Source organism: Linderina pennispora (assembly GCF_002104995.1).
Source record: "Linderina pennispora strain ATCC 12442 chromosome Unknown DL89scaffold_7, whole genome shotgun sequence".
Classification (NCBI taxonomy): domain Eukaryota; kingdom Fungi; phylum Kickxellomycota; class Kickxellomycetes; order Kickxellales; family Kickxellaceae; genus Linderina; species Linderina pennispora.
Genome location: NW_024468255.1, coordinates 245,408 through 258,671, shown reverse-complemented (window position 1 = coordinate 258,671; position 13,264 = coordinate 245,408). Strand labels below are relative to the sequence as shown.

At 58.2% G+C, this 13,264-nt stretch overlaps 5 protein-coding genes across 5 annotated transcripts; 3 read left to right on the top strand and 2 right to left on the bottom strand.

Moving 5' to 3' along the window:
• Positions 1-285: 285 nt before the first annotated feature.
• DL89DRAFT_267684 (mitochondrial carrier) lies at positions 286-1,490 on the bottom strand. Its single transcript, XM_040887612.1, has one exon. It carries the CDS (start codon positions 1,364-1,366, stop codon positions 446-448), a length of 921 nt encoding a protein of 306 aa, XP_040743157.1. The 5' UTR covers positions 1,367-1,490; the 3' UTR covers positions 286-445.
• Positions 1,491-1,941: 451 nt separating this feature from the next.
• Positions 1,942-2,676, top strand: DL89DRAFT_267683 (uncharacterized protein). The gene has a single exon (XM_040887611.1). It carries the CDS (start codon positions 1,995-1,997, stop codon positions 2,577-2,579), a length of 585 nt encoding a protein of 194 aa, XP_040743156.1. The 5' UTR covers positions 1,942-1,994; the 3' UTR covers positions 2,580-2,676.
• Positions 2,677-2,816: 140 nt separating this feature from the next.
• Positions 2,817-5,309, top strand: DL89DRAFT_267682 (PMT-domain-containing protein). Its single transcript, XM_040887610.1, has one exon. The coding sequence runs from the start codon at positions 2,952-2,954 to the stop codon at positions 5,256-5,258; it is 2,307 nt and encodes a 768-aa protein (XP_040743155.1). The 5' UTR covers positions 2,817-2,951; the 3' UTR covers positions 5,259-5,309.
• DL89DRAFT_322831 (uncharacterized protein) lies at positions 5,299-7,689 on the bottom strand (the record flags this gene model as incomplete). Its single annotated transcript, XM_040891358.1, has 1 exon — positions 5,299-7,689. The coding sequence occupies exon 1, from the start codon at positions 7,603-7,605 to the stop codon at positions 5,299-5,301; it is 2,307 nt and encodes a 768-aa protein (XP_040743154.1). The 5' UTR covers positions 7,606-7,689.
• A 411-nt stretch (positions 7,690-8,100) lies between these two features.
• On the top strand, positions 8,101-12,994 carry DL89DRAFT_267681 (uncharacterized protein). Its single transcript, XM_040887609.1, has 3 exons — positions 8,101-8,414; positions 8,690-8,860; positions 8,962-12,994. The coding sequence occupies exons 1-3, from the start codon at positions 8,220-8,222 to the stop codon at positions 12,910-12,912; spliced, it is 4,317 nt and encodes a 1,438-aa protein (XP_040743153.1). The 5' UTR covers positions 8,101-8,219; the 3' UTR covers positions 12,913-12,994.
• Positions 12,995-13,264: the final 270 nt, after the last annotated feature.

Below are 13,264 nucleotides of genomic sequence, written 5' to 3'. Positions count from 1 at the left end.
GGTGATGGCCTTAATTGAATGGAGACCAAGTGGTGGACATGTATATGTAGGCAAAATAAGCCAGGTATGCGGGAGAGGCGCTCTCAATGGTATTTTCGCCTGAGCACGCAGAAATTCAACTGAACAATGGCTAAGTGACAAGTAAATCAAATAGAGATTGACTTGCGGGCAGCCACCAGGTCTATTGGCAAAGAGAGGACATCGCCACCAAAGGCATTGACAATATCGATTGCTAGTGAAGCCAGCCAATGCACTGTACGCAGCAGCGAAAAGGCAGAGGTGGGTGTTGGAATGACAGCATGAACGCACTAAATGGAAAGTGGCCGGCGCAAATGTGAAGCAGAGCCTTGCAGGAGGTTATCAGCATGCAAAATGATTTCACATGCTCTTCACCTGAAAGTCAAGAGGTTTTTGAGACGCAAGATAAACGGAAATTAAGAGCTTTTTACTTGGCAATAGCAGCCTTGCGGGCACCAATGAGCAGCAGCAGCTTGATGGTGTATGAGAAGAGGGCCTCCTTGGACATGAACAGCAGCGAGGCAGTGAGCACCGACTGCAGCAGCTTGCTCTCAATGCCCTTGTAGAGGCCAGCAATGCCCTCGTGCTTGATGACCTTGCGCAGGCCGTCCATCAGCGAGTCGTAGCGCTCGTTCTCGTTCTTGGACTGCTTGAGCTGCATGCGCGACTTGACCAGAATGTACGGGTACGTGACCGAGGTGGCAGCCAGCTTGGAGACAGCGCCGAGCAGGAAGAAATCCATATTGCCCAGCTTGCGGAAGGACTCAACCTTGTTTTTGAGCTGCTCAAAGGCAGTGTACTGGATGATCGGGTTGATGACCAGGATGAGCGCGGGGATAATTCCTTGCCACAGCGACAAGACGCCGTCCTCGCGGATGATCTCGGCAAACGTCGACAGAGTGGTCGGAGCAGCCTCGGCGCCCTCGACATCGGCCTGCTTCTTCTGCTTGACAGTGAGGCGGGTGTTCACGACCCAGATCGGGTTGGTGATGATGCAGGTCATGGCGCCGGCAACTGCGCCCGAGATCATGCTCTCGACGGTCGTCATGCTCTTGCGTTGCGAGGCGCGCTCAAAGGCAGCCTTAACCGCCTCAAAGAAATAGTAGTAAACGCCGTTGGTGAGCGCAGCACCAAAGATGGCGGACTCGAGGCCCGAGAACAGGCCTGAAATACCCTCCTGCGAGAAGATCTTGACCAGGGCGTCGATGTTGCCGCTGTATGCCGAAGCGTCCTTGTTGTTGCGCTGGACCTGCAGGCGCGTACCGACAGTGATCAGCGGGTAGGTCAGAGCCATCGAGATGATGCCACCACCAGCACCGGAAAGAGCGTGAGCAACGTTGTCGGACATCGGAGAAATAGAGTTGTAGAAAAAGTGTAAACAAGGACGTGGAGCAAATATACAACGAAGAGGCAAAGGTGGATGAGAAATGAAGTAAAGCACAGTCGAAGGGGAGAGGCGGAGGCAGCTTTTTATTTCAGCCGGGCTAGCATGGAGACTGCTGATAGCGATGGAGGGAAAATGCATGTGCTTCTTTAGCCCAGCGCATAAAAAGGCCGGAAATGGCACACGGGACACGCGCCCGGCTGTTGACGAAGCACCGGGCGCTATCTCGTGAAACCCCTCTCCGCTCCAAGGAGATGATCCCAGAGCCAGGTTTCCGCTCGCGGTCTCGGCGTCGGGAGCGCAAGGTCGCCCGCGCACTAGCCTGAATTTCCATATTTGGACGACCGTGAGCCCATGGCACAGCCGGACTTCCTGGGTGCGCTCCACGGCCTGTGCGCCGGCAAGCTCCGAGAGTCCCAAGACAAGTCTGGCCCAGCCATGTGATCTGATCTTGAAATGCGATCACCGGCCACGGATCAATACCATTATTGGAATCAGGCCATCAAGAAAAAAAAAGCTGACCGATCGAGTTTATCTTCCCTGTCACCAATTCGCCCTTGCACCTACACATTCACAAAAAACAAATACAAAAATGCTCCGTTCTCTCTTTGGAAAGCAGACGCTGCAGCGCGCTTCACTTGCTGCCCGTTACATCGCGACGTCCGGCAAGCAGACAACTGCAGCAGCGGCAACGTACATTACGCCTGAGCCGCAATTCCCGCAGCCCCTGGCCAAGCCTGAGGAGAAACGGCCGAACGTGATGAAGGTGATTGAGCGTGAGTCGGTGGCGCGCGCGGACCGTGACGGGCGGTCCGAGCTGTTCCGGAGACGTGTGGCGCCCAAGGACCGGCTGTGCGCGGGTGACGTGGTGTTTGTCGAGACGCAGAACAGCATGTCCGATCCGTCGCTGACGTCGAATTTTACAGGCGTGTGCATTGGCATCTACCGGCGCGGCATCGACACGTCATTCATTCTGCGTAATGTGGTCAACAAGGTGGGCGTGGAGATGCGGTTCATGGCGTACTCGCCGCTAGTGAAGCGGATCGAGATCCTGCAGAAGGGTGAGGGATTCAGAAGGGCGAAGCTGTTTTACCTGCGCGAGAACCCCGGAAAGACGTTCCAGCTAAAGGCGCTCAAGAAGATGGCACAGTCGGCTGCCGCGGCCAAGAAGCATTAAAAGTGAATAAATAAACACTGTTGGTAGTAGCTTTTGCGACACGCTGTTGTCAATAACTTCCATTATCTGAAGGAGCCGTAGCTGGGCAAAACACGAGAGGTTTGAGTTACTGCCGCTTGAATATTGTGGATTTTTCTGGGGCCCAACGGGTGCGTCACACATGTTGCTAGCTCAGAGGCTGTTTTAAAGCAAGGCTCGCACAAGCTTCGGCTTTGGCGCACGCCAGCCATGCATAGAGCCTCATCGTCTGCCGCTCCTTTGTTCGCAACACGTCTCTTCTCTCTTTGGTTTTTCACTTTTCCCTTTCTTTACTCACGCTGAATTTCGCCTCCCCCTTTCTTCCTCTTATTTTCTGCTCATCTTACTACAGTCATGAGCGTAGATGACACGCAGGTGAAGCGACGCTCCGGCAAGGAGTCTCCGGACACGGCAGCGCAGCACCAGGCTGGCGGAGCCCTGAAGAGCTCCAGGACGGCGAAGACGCCAGTAAGCTCGTTTGTGCGGCACTCGCCCAAGTATGCATTCGCGGCGACAGTGCTTCTGTCGTTTGTGACGCGGTACTGGCAGATCTGGGATCCAGCGCAGGTGGTGTTTGACGAGGTTCACTTTGGCAAGTTTGCCAGCTACTATCTGCGGCGCGAGTACTACTTTGACGTGCACCCGCCGCTGGCCAAGATGCTAATTGCGCTGGGTGGGTGGCTGGTTGGGTACGACGGGCATTTCTTGTTTGAGAAGATCGGCATGGACTACGTGTCGAACGGTGTGCCGTACATTATGCTGCGCGGGTGGGTGGCTCTGTTTGGGTTTGCGCTGCCTCCGCTGGTGTACATGATCATGGCGGAATCTGGGTACTCTGTTGCAGCGTCGTTCTTGGCAGCGCTGCTGGTGACGTTTGACAACGCGCTGGTGACGCAGGGCCGGCTGATTCTGCTGGACAACATCATGATCTTCTTTATGCTGGCAGCCGTGTACTCGTACATCAAGTTCTTCAAGCTGCGGTACAAGGCATTTGGTGTGCAGTGGTGGACGTGGCTGCTGAGCACTGGGGCCATGCTGGGCTGCGTTGTTTCGTGCAAGCTGGTGGGACTGTTCACCATTACGCTTATTGGCATCGGCGTGCTGTACGACCTGTGGCGAATCATCGACATCCGCCGGGGCACGACCATGACCGAGTTCTACAAGCACTTCGTTGCCCGTGCTGTCGGTCTGATTGTGGTGCCGTTCATGCTGTACCTGGGCTTCTTCGCTGTGCACTTTGCGGTGCTGACACATACGGGACCGGGCGACGCTTACCACACGGCCAAGTTCCAGAAGCAACTGATTGACAACCCCTTGACCAAATCGTCGTTTGACGTACACTATGGCGACGCGATCGCGTTCAAGCACCGGCAGACGGGTGTGTTTTTGTACTCTGACGAGTCGCGGTACCCGCTGCGGTACGAGGACCAGCGTGTCAGCAGCCAGGGCCAGCAGGTGACGGGCGCCAAGGAGGTGTCAGACAATACGTACTGGATCTTCAAGCCGACACGTGACGGAGAAGAGTTTGCAGAGTTCTTTGCGAAGCGCCAGAGCGGGGCCGAGATTCCGGCCGAGGAGATGGCCAAATGGGCAGTGCGCAACAACGATGTGGTGCAGATGCAGCATATCCAGACGAACAAGGTACTGCGCACCCATGATGTCGCGTCGCCGCTGACGCCGACCAACATGGAATTCACGTGCATTCTGCAAAACGATACTGCTGCGGTGGATGATACGCTGTGGCAGGTCAAGGTGGAAGATGCCGACGAGGATGATGTGGTTCAGACAACGTCGTCGTTCCTGCGCATCGTGAGCCAGAAGCACAAAGTGGCAATGTGGACGCACTCGAAGAAGCTGCCCGAGTGGGGACGCAAGCACCAGGAGATCAACGGCAACAAGAAGGACCAGGAGAAGACCAACCTGTGGGTGGTCTCGGAGATCAGGGGCAGGAAGCCCAGCGAGCAGGAGAAGACCGAGATGCTGGCGCAGATCGAGCCGATGGGCTTTGTGGCCAAGTATGTGGAACTGCAGAGCCTGATGATCAAGCACAACAACGCGCTGACATCTGTGCATCCGTTCCAGTCGACGCCCATCTCGTGGCCGCTGCTGCTGCGTGGCATCTCATTCTGGACCAACAACGAGGGTCGCAAGCAGATCTACCTGCTGGGTAACCCAGTCGGGTGGTGGGCCTCGGACGCGGCGCTGTTTGCGTATGTGCTCTCGATGGTGATGATTGCGCTGTGTGAGCGGCGCAACATCGACGTCATTGACGGTGTGGTGCAGCGGCATATGTTCCGGTCAACCGGATTCCTGGCGCTGGCGTGGTTTGTGCACTACTTCCCGTTTTTCCTGATGGGCCGGTCGCTGTTCCTGCACCACTACCTACCCGCGTCGATCTTCGCGTACATGGTGCTGGCGGCATGCTATCAGTTTTTCATGTTCCCCGAGTACCAGCGCTTCACGCTGCGCAGATGGAACGACAAGGCGAGGGCGCTCATTCCGAGCGCCGGGGCAGGCATTGTGCTCGCAGTCATTTCAGTGGTGCAAGTTGCGGTGTTTTTGTTCTTTGCACCGGTGAGCTACGGCAACGCCGGGCTGACGCCCGAGCAGATTAACGCCAGAAGATGGCTGAGCGGATACGACCTCCATTTCCAAAAGTAGTCATGGTAGATTCAAAATGTTTATTGGAAAAAGACAACGTTTACTTTTCAAGCTCGACGTAGTTGGCAGGGAACAGCCCGTACTGGCCCTTGGAGTTGGCGCCCTCCCACCACTCGTCCGAGGGGAACTCAATGTGTGTGATGACTTCATCGGCGCTGAACGACAGCTCGCCCTCCTCTGCTGCCTCGTAGTCGTACAGAGCGGTTGCGTAGTGCTCACCCAGGTCCATGGGCTCGGGGTGCGCTGGTGCTGGCGGCGCTGGCGGAGCAGGAGGGGCTGCAGGAGCGCGGGGCGGCAGGGCAGGCGGGGGAGGAGCCGAGGGTTCGGCGTTGCGGGGCGGCAGGGCCGGTGGCGCTGGGCCAGCAAGCGCACAGAGCGGCGGCAGATCGACAGGAGCGCTGCGGGGCGGCAAAACAGGAGCTGGTGGTGGAGGAGCCATCGGCGGAGGAGCAGGAGCTGGTGGTGGTGGGGCCATTGGGGGAGGGGCAGGAGCTGCAGATGGCGCTGGTGGAGGGAGAGGAGCGGGCGCGGCAGGAGCGGGCGCCGGTGGAGCCATTGGTGGGGGAACCGGGACAGGCAGAAACACTGGTGGGGGAACCGGGGGAGGCGGAACCATTGGGGGAGGGGGAGGCGGAGCCATCGGGGGAGGAGCCGGGGCTGCTGGCGGAGGAGCTGGTGCGCGCGGAGCCATTGGCGGAGCAGGAGGAACCTGCGGGGCGACGGGCTTGGACTCGATGAGTTCTACAAAGTTTGCTGGGAAAATGCCCTGGCGTGACCCGTCCTGGCTTTCGCCGGCCCACCATCCGGGATCCAGCTGCTCGACATTGATGATGACGTCGCCTTCGGCGAAGCTCAGCTCGTTGTCTTCTTCTGCTTGGTAGTCGTAGAGGGCACGGGCCATCAAAGCCTCCGCCTGCTTTTCTCCGGCAACTTGCTGCTGGCGCTCTTCTTCCGCCTGCTGACGACGGCGGTCTTCCTCCTCCTTCTGCTGCTGGTGACGGCGGTCTTCCTCCTCTTTCTGCTGCTGGCGACGGCGGTCTTCCTCCTCTTTCTGCTGCTGGCGTTTGCGAGACTCTTCCTCTTGCTGATGTCTACGCTCATCCTCCTGTTCCTGCTGCTGACGCCTGCGCCGCTCATCCTCTTCTTCTTGCTGACGCCTACGGTCCTCCTCTTGCTGCTGCTGCTGCTGCTTCCATGCAGGTACTGGCGCACTAGCCGGCTGCTGCGGTGAGTACGACCCTGACCTCGATCCACTGCGAGCTCTGCGAATGGCATCCAATTCATCCTTGCGCGCCTGGGCCTCAGCCTGCGCTGACGACTGGACCGAGCTGGCGCCCAGGTCTGAGTTTAGCAGCCGGCGGCTGCGCAGCATCTCCAGCTCGCTCTTGGTCTGGTCGGCCTGCGTAAAGGCAGCCGACGGCTCGTGTGCTGCAGCTGAGCCTGCAGAGGTGCCGCTGGCGCGCGATGCGGGTGTGGCACCACGCGACGGGCTGCTGAAGGCCGGCGACTCGCCGCGACTGCCTCGCCGCAGAGCCGCCAGCTCGGCCTGCCGCTCGTCCTGCTGCGCCTTGTATGCAGGCGCTGGGGGCACGGCGGACTCCTGCTGAGGCGACAGCGGCGGCGACTTCACCGCAGCCGAGCTGCCTGCACGTGGGCCAAAGAACGACGACACCGGGCGCCCGGCACCACCAAATAGCGGCTTGGACCCGCCAAGCGCGGGAGCCACCGCTGGGCTGCTGGCGGGCGGTGCGGGCTTGGCTGGCTTGGCTGGCTTCGCGGGTGTGGGCGGCGGCGGCGCCGTCCACTGGGCGCCCTTGGTGACGGCAGGTGCGCCATACGAGGCGCCCTTCCTGAAGGCAGCACCCACAGACGCAGGCTTGGCGGCTGGCGCCGGTGCCTGGCGCCGGGGGGTGGTGTGGTACGAGTACTGTGCGCCGGAGCTGCGCTCGACCTGGCTCATGATCTCATCGGGCTGCACGTCCTCCTCGGAGCGCGCGATGACTGCGACGTGGTAGCCGCCCAGCACCTGCTGCACCTCGCCGACCTGTGAGCCGACCAGGCCCTTGCGGAACACCGGCACTCCGCGCCCGCACCACGAAATGAACACGTACTTTTGCAGCTGTGTGTTCGGGTCCTGCACCCGCGCAAACGCATACTGGACCTTGCCGTCGTCGAACTCCTCTGCCAGTTCAGACAGGTCGCCGGCACCCTCGGCCTGCACGTTCAGCGCGTTACCGCCCCGGTCGAACCCGTAGACTGCCCAGGAAATGCTTGGGTCGTTGCCCAGAATCCGGTCGTGCGTGGAAGCTATCGCTGCGGCATGCGCAGACAAATCGAGATTGCTCATTTAGAAGAAGGCTGTAGCTAGTATAATGACAGATGAGCAGGAATAGAAACGAAGAATAAAAAGCGTGGAAGAGTTGAAGGCAGAGAAACAGCCCTGGAACCCGCTCCCCCGCCAAGCGCCCTGACATGATTTTTCGGCCCCTAAACTCGCACATCATACAAAGCTAAGTCCGCAAGGCGGGCATTGTTGGTTGCACTCGCGGCGCTCGTCGCTCCCTCTATGCAAGTGAACATCAAAGAGGCCGTAGGAGGCTGCTAGATGCCAAGAGCCAGCACACAGATCCCATTTGCCAAGATGCTGGTGGGGGGCACATGGACGGCGCTGCCGGTCGCAGCTAGCATGTAGGGTGCGGATGTACGGCTCCCTTGGGCGCCGATTCCACCAGCACTCTTGCATGATGGCCCTAAACCCACAGCGGGAAAATAGCCAGTGCTGTCGATGTCATGTCCGAGCCAGAGTAGTGCCAGTGCGTCCCCTTTTTGCCGACTGCAGGAGCAGCAATCTTTTCTTCTTTTTCCCATTCGCATTGCAGTTGTTTTTCAACCTCTACCTTTATCTAATTCCGGCCTGAGCTTTTCTTAATTCCAAGGGCATTACTCTACGCTGAAAAAGAAATGCCGCTTCTAGATGTGCGTGTTGCAATATACGCCTATGCGGCAGCCGACGCTGACGAGCTAAACCTGAACGAGGACGACGTCCTGTATATTATCAACAGCGACGACCCCGACTGGCTGCAGGCGAAGCGGAAACCAGTGCAAATTGACGACCCAGACGAGGTCGGGCTTGTGCCTGAGAACCACACCAAACCTGTAAGTACCCCTCAACTCTGCCTGCACCTCCCCCGTTTCTTCGCGGTAACGCAATAGTGGCACGCTTCTTCAATGGCTGGTAGCCCTAATGTGCCTTGAATTGCGGTCACCAGGCTTCGCTGCAAATGCGCAAAGGAGAGGCTGTGCCCATATGCTTTATAATGGCGATAGGGCCTGGACATTATGTTTTGGTTCTGGATTGCCCTATGAGCAAACTTTGCTGCCGTTTTGTCTTGCTCTTCAGCATACTGCTAATCTCCAGAGCCATTATGTAGCTCGACCCGATTGCGCGCGGTAAGGCATTGTATGACTACGAGCCGACGCAGGACGAGGAAACGACGCTTGCCGAAGACGAGGACATTGAGATCCTCGAGGAAGACGATCCGGACTGGTTCATGGCCAAGACCCGCGGTGGGTTCGGGTTTGTCCCTAAATCCTATGTTGAGGTACGGCTATAACAGACGTGATAGCCCATGCTGTTGTTGCTGCTGTTATCTGGATGAGACTTTTTGCACTAAGGGGATTTGTTTTGTTGTTCTATAATTAGGTTACTGGCGACATCTCACCCGCTTGGAATGGTGCGACGGACCATCAGCCCGACCCGGCTCGCAGCGCACCAGAGCCGGAACCGGAGACTGCTCAGGGAGCGGCGGCCCCTCCTCCGCTTCCCCCACCACCCTCTCCTCCACCAGCTCCACCTGTCCAGCAACCAAGTGAGAGTCCGCGGGCAGTTGTCGAGCCGCCCGCAGTGCAGGCTCCTCCGCCTCCACCACCTCCGCCTCCACCGCCTCCACCAGCGGCTACTGACACAGCACCACCGAAATCGCCTATTGCTCCTCAACTTGTATACCAGCAACCAGCGACAATCTCACACTTCAATGTAATCGAGGGCAAGAAGAAGAAGGGCCCCAAGGTGGTGCTGAGCATCAGCAATGACGCTTTGATAGTCGATGGCAACGACGATATGACCCCACCGAAGCGCTTCAACATGGCGGATGTCGCTCCATGCACAAGCAAGAAATCAGTTATCGGTATTGAAGTTGGCGGATACTCCCCTGCAGCGTTTGACTTTTTGTGCTCATCGAACGCAGAGGCCGAGCGCATTGCTGATGCCATCAATGCGGCGCGGCGCGGTATGTTTGTTGGAGAACGCACGCTTGAGTCACATGAGGAAGCTGCGCAGCCCCCGCGGCTTCCTCCCAAGGATGAGGTTCACCCGGCCAAGCCGGCTGCCACCTCCCCGCCACCAATCTCGCCAATGCCATTCCAGACACATGCTCAGGGCGCGCGCGAGAACGCCCTGGTTCTATACGACTTTGGTAGCGACGATCCAGAGGAGCTCGAGGTACGTGAGGGCGACAGAGTATTGGTGCTCGACAAGTCAGACCCCGAGTGGTGGCATGTGCAGCTGGACCCGCCCAACGGCAGAGCTGGCCTAGTACCCTCAAGCTATTTGGAGCTTTCAGACGATGAGGTAGCCGGGCCTGCCCAACCTGTCATCCCGCAGCTGCCTACGCGCACCGAGACTGTTCGGCGCGCTGCATCGCAGGTGCAGATGAGCAGCAGTGCATCCCCAGTTCAGCAGACCGCTCGGGACGTCCAAGCACCTCCCCTGCCCCCACCACCTGCGCTTGCATCCGAGCCGCCATCAACGGGCACCACCCTGCGGCGACAGAAGACCACTGATTCTGACAATGTGCCACTAAATGTGCTGCAGCGCCGCCAGGACTCGAGCCAGAAACCACTGCCTGGTCCCGATCCAAGCAAGGTGCGTACATGGACCGATCGATCGGGTGCATACACAGTGGATGCCCAGTTCCTGTCGTTTGACAGTGACGGGCGTGTGCATTTGCACAAGACCAATGGCGCGAAGATTGTGGTTTCTTTGGCCAAGTTCAGTGAGGAGGACCGCCGCTACGTCGATGGCGTGGCGATGCCTCAAAAGCCGGCCAAATCCATGACCGCCCGCCAGCGCCAGCAGGAGGAAGCAAAGCGCAATCCCGGAAAGCGGGTAATCAACTATGACTGGGACTGGTTTGACTTCTTCACGCTCAAAGGCGGAGTCAGCGCCGACAACGCACTAAAGTACGCTACGTCGTTTGTTGCCGATCGCTTGGACGATAAGTCCATTCCGGATATTACCGCACAGACCATGGAACAGCTGGGTGTCAAGCCCGATGACATCACGCGGCTTGTGCGTGCCTTCCGCATCCACCAGGGCTTGGCTGATGAAGGACCTAACCCGACATCTGATGATTTCTTCAGCCAGCTCGAAGGATCGAAATCGCCAGTGCAGCAGAAACCGCAGAGCCCAGTACCGTACCAGCCAACTACGCTAGAGCCCAAGAAACCAGCGACTAACAACCCGTGGGGCGTTGATTCGGAACTGGATCGCCGATTCCGAGCCAAGAGCCAGATTGAGGAGGACGAAGCATTTGCACGCCAACTTCAGAAAGAGGAGGAAGACATTGCGCGTGGCAAGAAGCCAGTCACCAAGAAGCAGGCGAATCCGTTTGCCTCGTTTGATTCGCCGTCCCCTACGGCCTCTGGAAGCCAGCGCCCGCAGCCAGCGCCCGCAGCCAATAAGCAGTCGCTGAACCTTGGTGCAGCCAACCGCAAGATACAGAGGACCCCGACCTCGGTTGTTGATCCAGCGCAGTTCCGCTCAACCCAGCAGATGCGAGCAACCAGCCCGGTTACTCCGACCAGTGCGGTTCCGGCACGGTCCTCGAATATCAACGCGCTTGACCAGGCGTTTGGGTCTGGTGCTCCGTCCCCCCGCAGCCCGCCGGCCCAGAAGGATGCGCCGCCAAGGCCACGGCCGTCGGCTAAGCCCCAGCACATCCAGCAACATCAGCAGCAGCTACAGCAACAGCCAAACATCTCTGCCAGCATGGCGCCACTAGTCGCCTCACCCGCCACCACTGCACCTGCCACCACAACGGCTGGTCTCGGCGGTCTGACCACCAACGCCATGGCTGCTGCTGCTGCCGCTGGCAACAACGCACAGGTCGAGAAGCTTGAGCAGATGGCGCGTGCCAAGGCCCAGGAACTGTCTGCGCAGGAGCTGCAGCTTAAGCAGCAGCAGGAGCAGATCCGCCAGCAAGCACTGTTTTTGCAGCAACAGCAGCAGCAGCTTTTGCAGGCACAGCAGACACAGAAAGTTGAGCTGCAGCTGAAGCAGCTGAAGGAGGAGCGCGAGAAGCTCGAGCAGAAGCGCCAGGCAGATGCGCTCAAGCAGCAGGTCGAGATGCTGAAGCAGCAGCAGGAGCAGCTGCTCAAGATGCAGCAGATGGCAACACAGGTGCGTGGCAATATTGCTGCTGCCAGCATGTCGCAGCCGGCGCTGTCGTCGACAATGAACCCCAGTATTGTAGCCCAGCAGCAGCAGCCAAAGCCGGTTATGCAGCAGCAGAGCTCGTTCATGAACCAGCCAGCGACTGTCTCGGCGTCCATGACAAACGTGAATGCTGTCCAGCAGCCCCAGCAACGCGCTATGCCGCTATCTGCCAGACTGCCTGCCCCGCTGGTCCCCACGCAGGCTGCAAAGCCAATGGTATCTCAGTCGCAAACCTCTCAGTTCCAGCAGTCGCAGAGCAACCAGTTCCAGCAGCAACCACAAACAGTGCAGTTCCAGCAGCAACAGCAACAGCAACAGGCACGGCAGGTGCAGCCGCAGTCTCAACAGTTCCAGAATACCCAGCACACGACAACTGTCCAGCGCCAGTTCACAGGTCTCAGCTCTGGGTCAGCCGTCAACCTCATGTCTGCCCCACACACGATCACCAGCAATCCTGCTGCCAGCTCATCTACTACAGGCCTGATCCCGCCCAACCCCGCTGGCATGTTCATGAACCAGGGACTCACAGGCTCCACACCCAACCTTGGTTCCTTTGCAAACAAGCCGTCTGTATCATCCATGGCTGGGTTCTCAAACATCAACGCAGCGCCTGGCCAAACCTTTAACCAGCCGCAGCAGATGAACCAGTTCAACCAGTTCTCGTCACTCCAACAGCGGCCGATGCAGAATACAACGTCACCTCTCGGCAACCAGTCTATGAACCCATCGTTTGGCCACTCAATGAGCCACTCAATCGGTGGCCCGATAGGCAACCAGGTGATGGCCCAGACCAAGTACGATATGTTCAAGAATGTCAGCCCACATGCGCCAAGCGTGTTCTCGGGCGCCTCGCAGCCCATGCAATCATCCAGCATGGTAACTTCGCAATTCAGCAGCACGACTACCATGGGCATGGGCGGTATGAACACATCACAGCCGATGGGCAGCCGGCCAGCAGGCCCGACTGGCGTATTTGCCATGGCCAACCCGACTATCAACCAGCAGCAGCCGAACATGCTCCAGAACCAGATGGTGAACCCTCAGCAACCGCAACAACAGTTCCAGCAACAGCAGATGTTTAACCAGAACCAGCAGCAGGGTTTCATGAACAACCAGAACATGACCAACCCTGGCGGATTCGGAACGCAGTGGCGGTAGATCCCCGAGCCGTTTCACTGGACCTGCACTGCTTGTAGCTGTTTTTCCTGTAAGCTATGCTCACATTTTTATAGCATCTCCGAATATATTATCATCCCTGGCACCTTGGATATGCTTGCCGGCCCGAGTACTTGTTAAACAGACCAAGCTCGGCGGACCGTCGCCACACAAGTTCTAATGAAATTTGTCCGTTCACTGTAATCCACGCCATGAGCTCCTGTTTGGCGACCACCTCTGGGTGCTCACCATTGTTCAGCCGCTGAACCATCCGTGACTGCTCGACGTTTGTGCACCCAACATTATACCCCCAGTCAATTAGCGCGCTCCATTGATTGTCATTTAGTGTTACATT

Coding starts and splice junctions, on each gene's coding strand:
- DL89DRAFT_267684 (XM_040887612.1), bottom strand. CDS start 1,366: ATGTCCGACAACGTTGCTCACGCTCTTTCCGGTGCTGGTGGTGGCATC.
- DL89DRAFT_267681 (XM_040887609.1), top strand. CDS start 8,220: ATGCCGCTTCTAGATGTGCGTGTTGCAATATACGCCTATGCGGCAGCC. Junction 8,415..8,689: donor CTGAGAACCACACCAAACCT/GTAAGTACCCCT, acceptor GCCATTATGTAG/CTCGACCCGATTGCGCGCGG. Junction 8,861..8,961: donor TCCCTAAATCCTATGTTGAG/GTACGGCTATAA, acceptor TTCTATAATTAG/GTTACTGGCGACATCTCACC.
- DL89DRAFT_267683 (XM_040887611.1), top strand. CDS start 1,995: ATGCTCCGTTCTCTCTTTGGAAAGCAGACGCTGCAGCGCGCTTCACTT.
- DL89DRAFT_267682 (XM_040887610.1), top strand. CDS start 2,952: ATGAGCGTAGATGACACGCAGGTGAAGCGACGCTCCGGCAAGGAGTCT.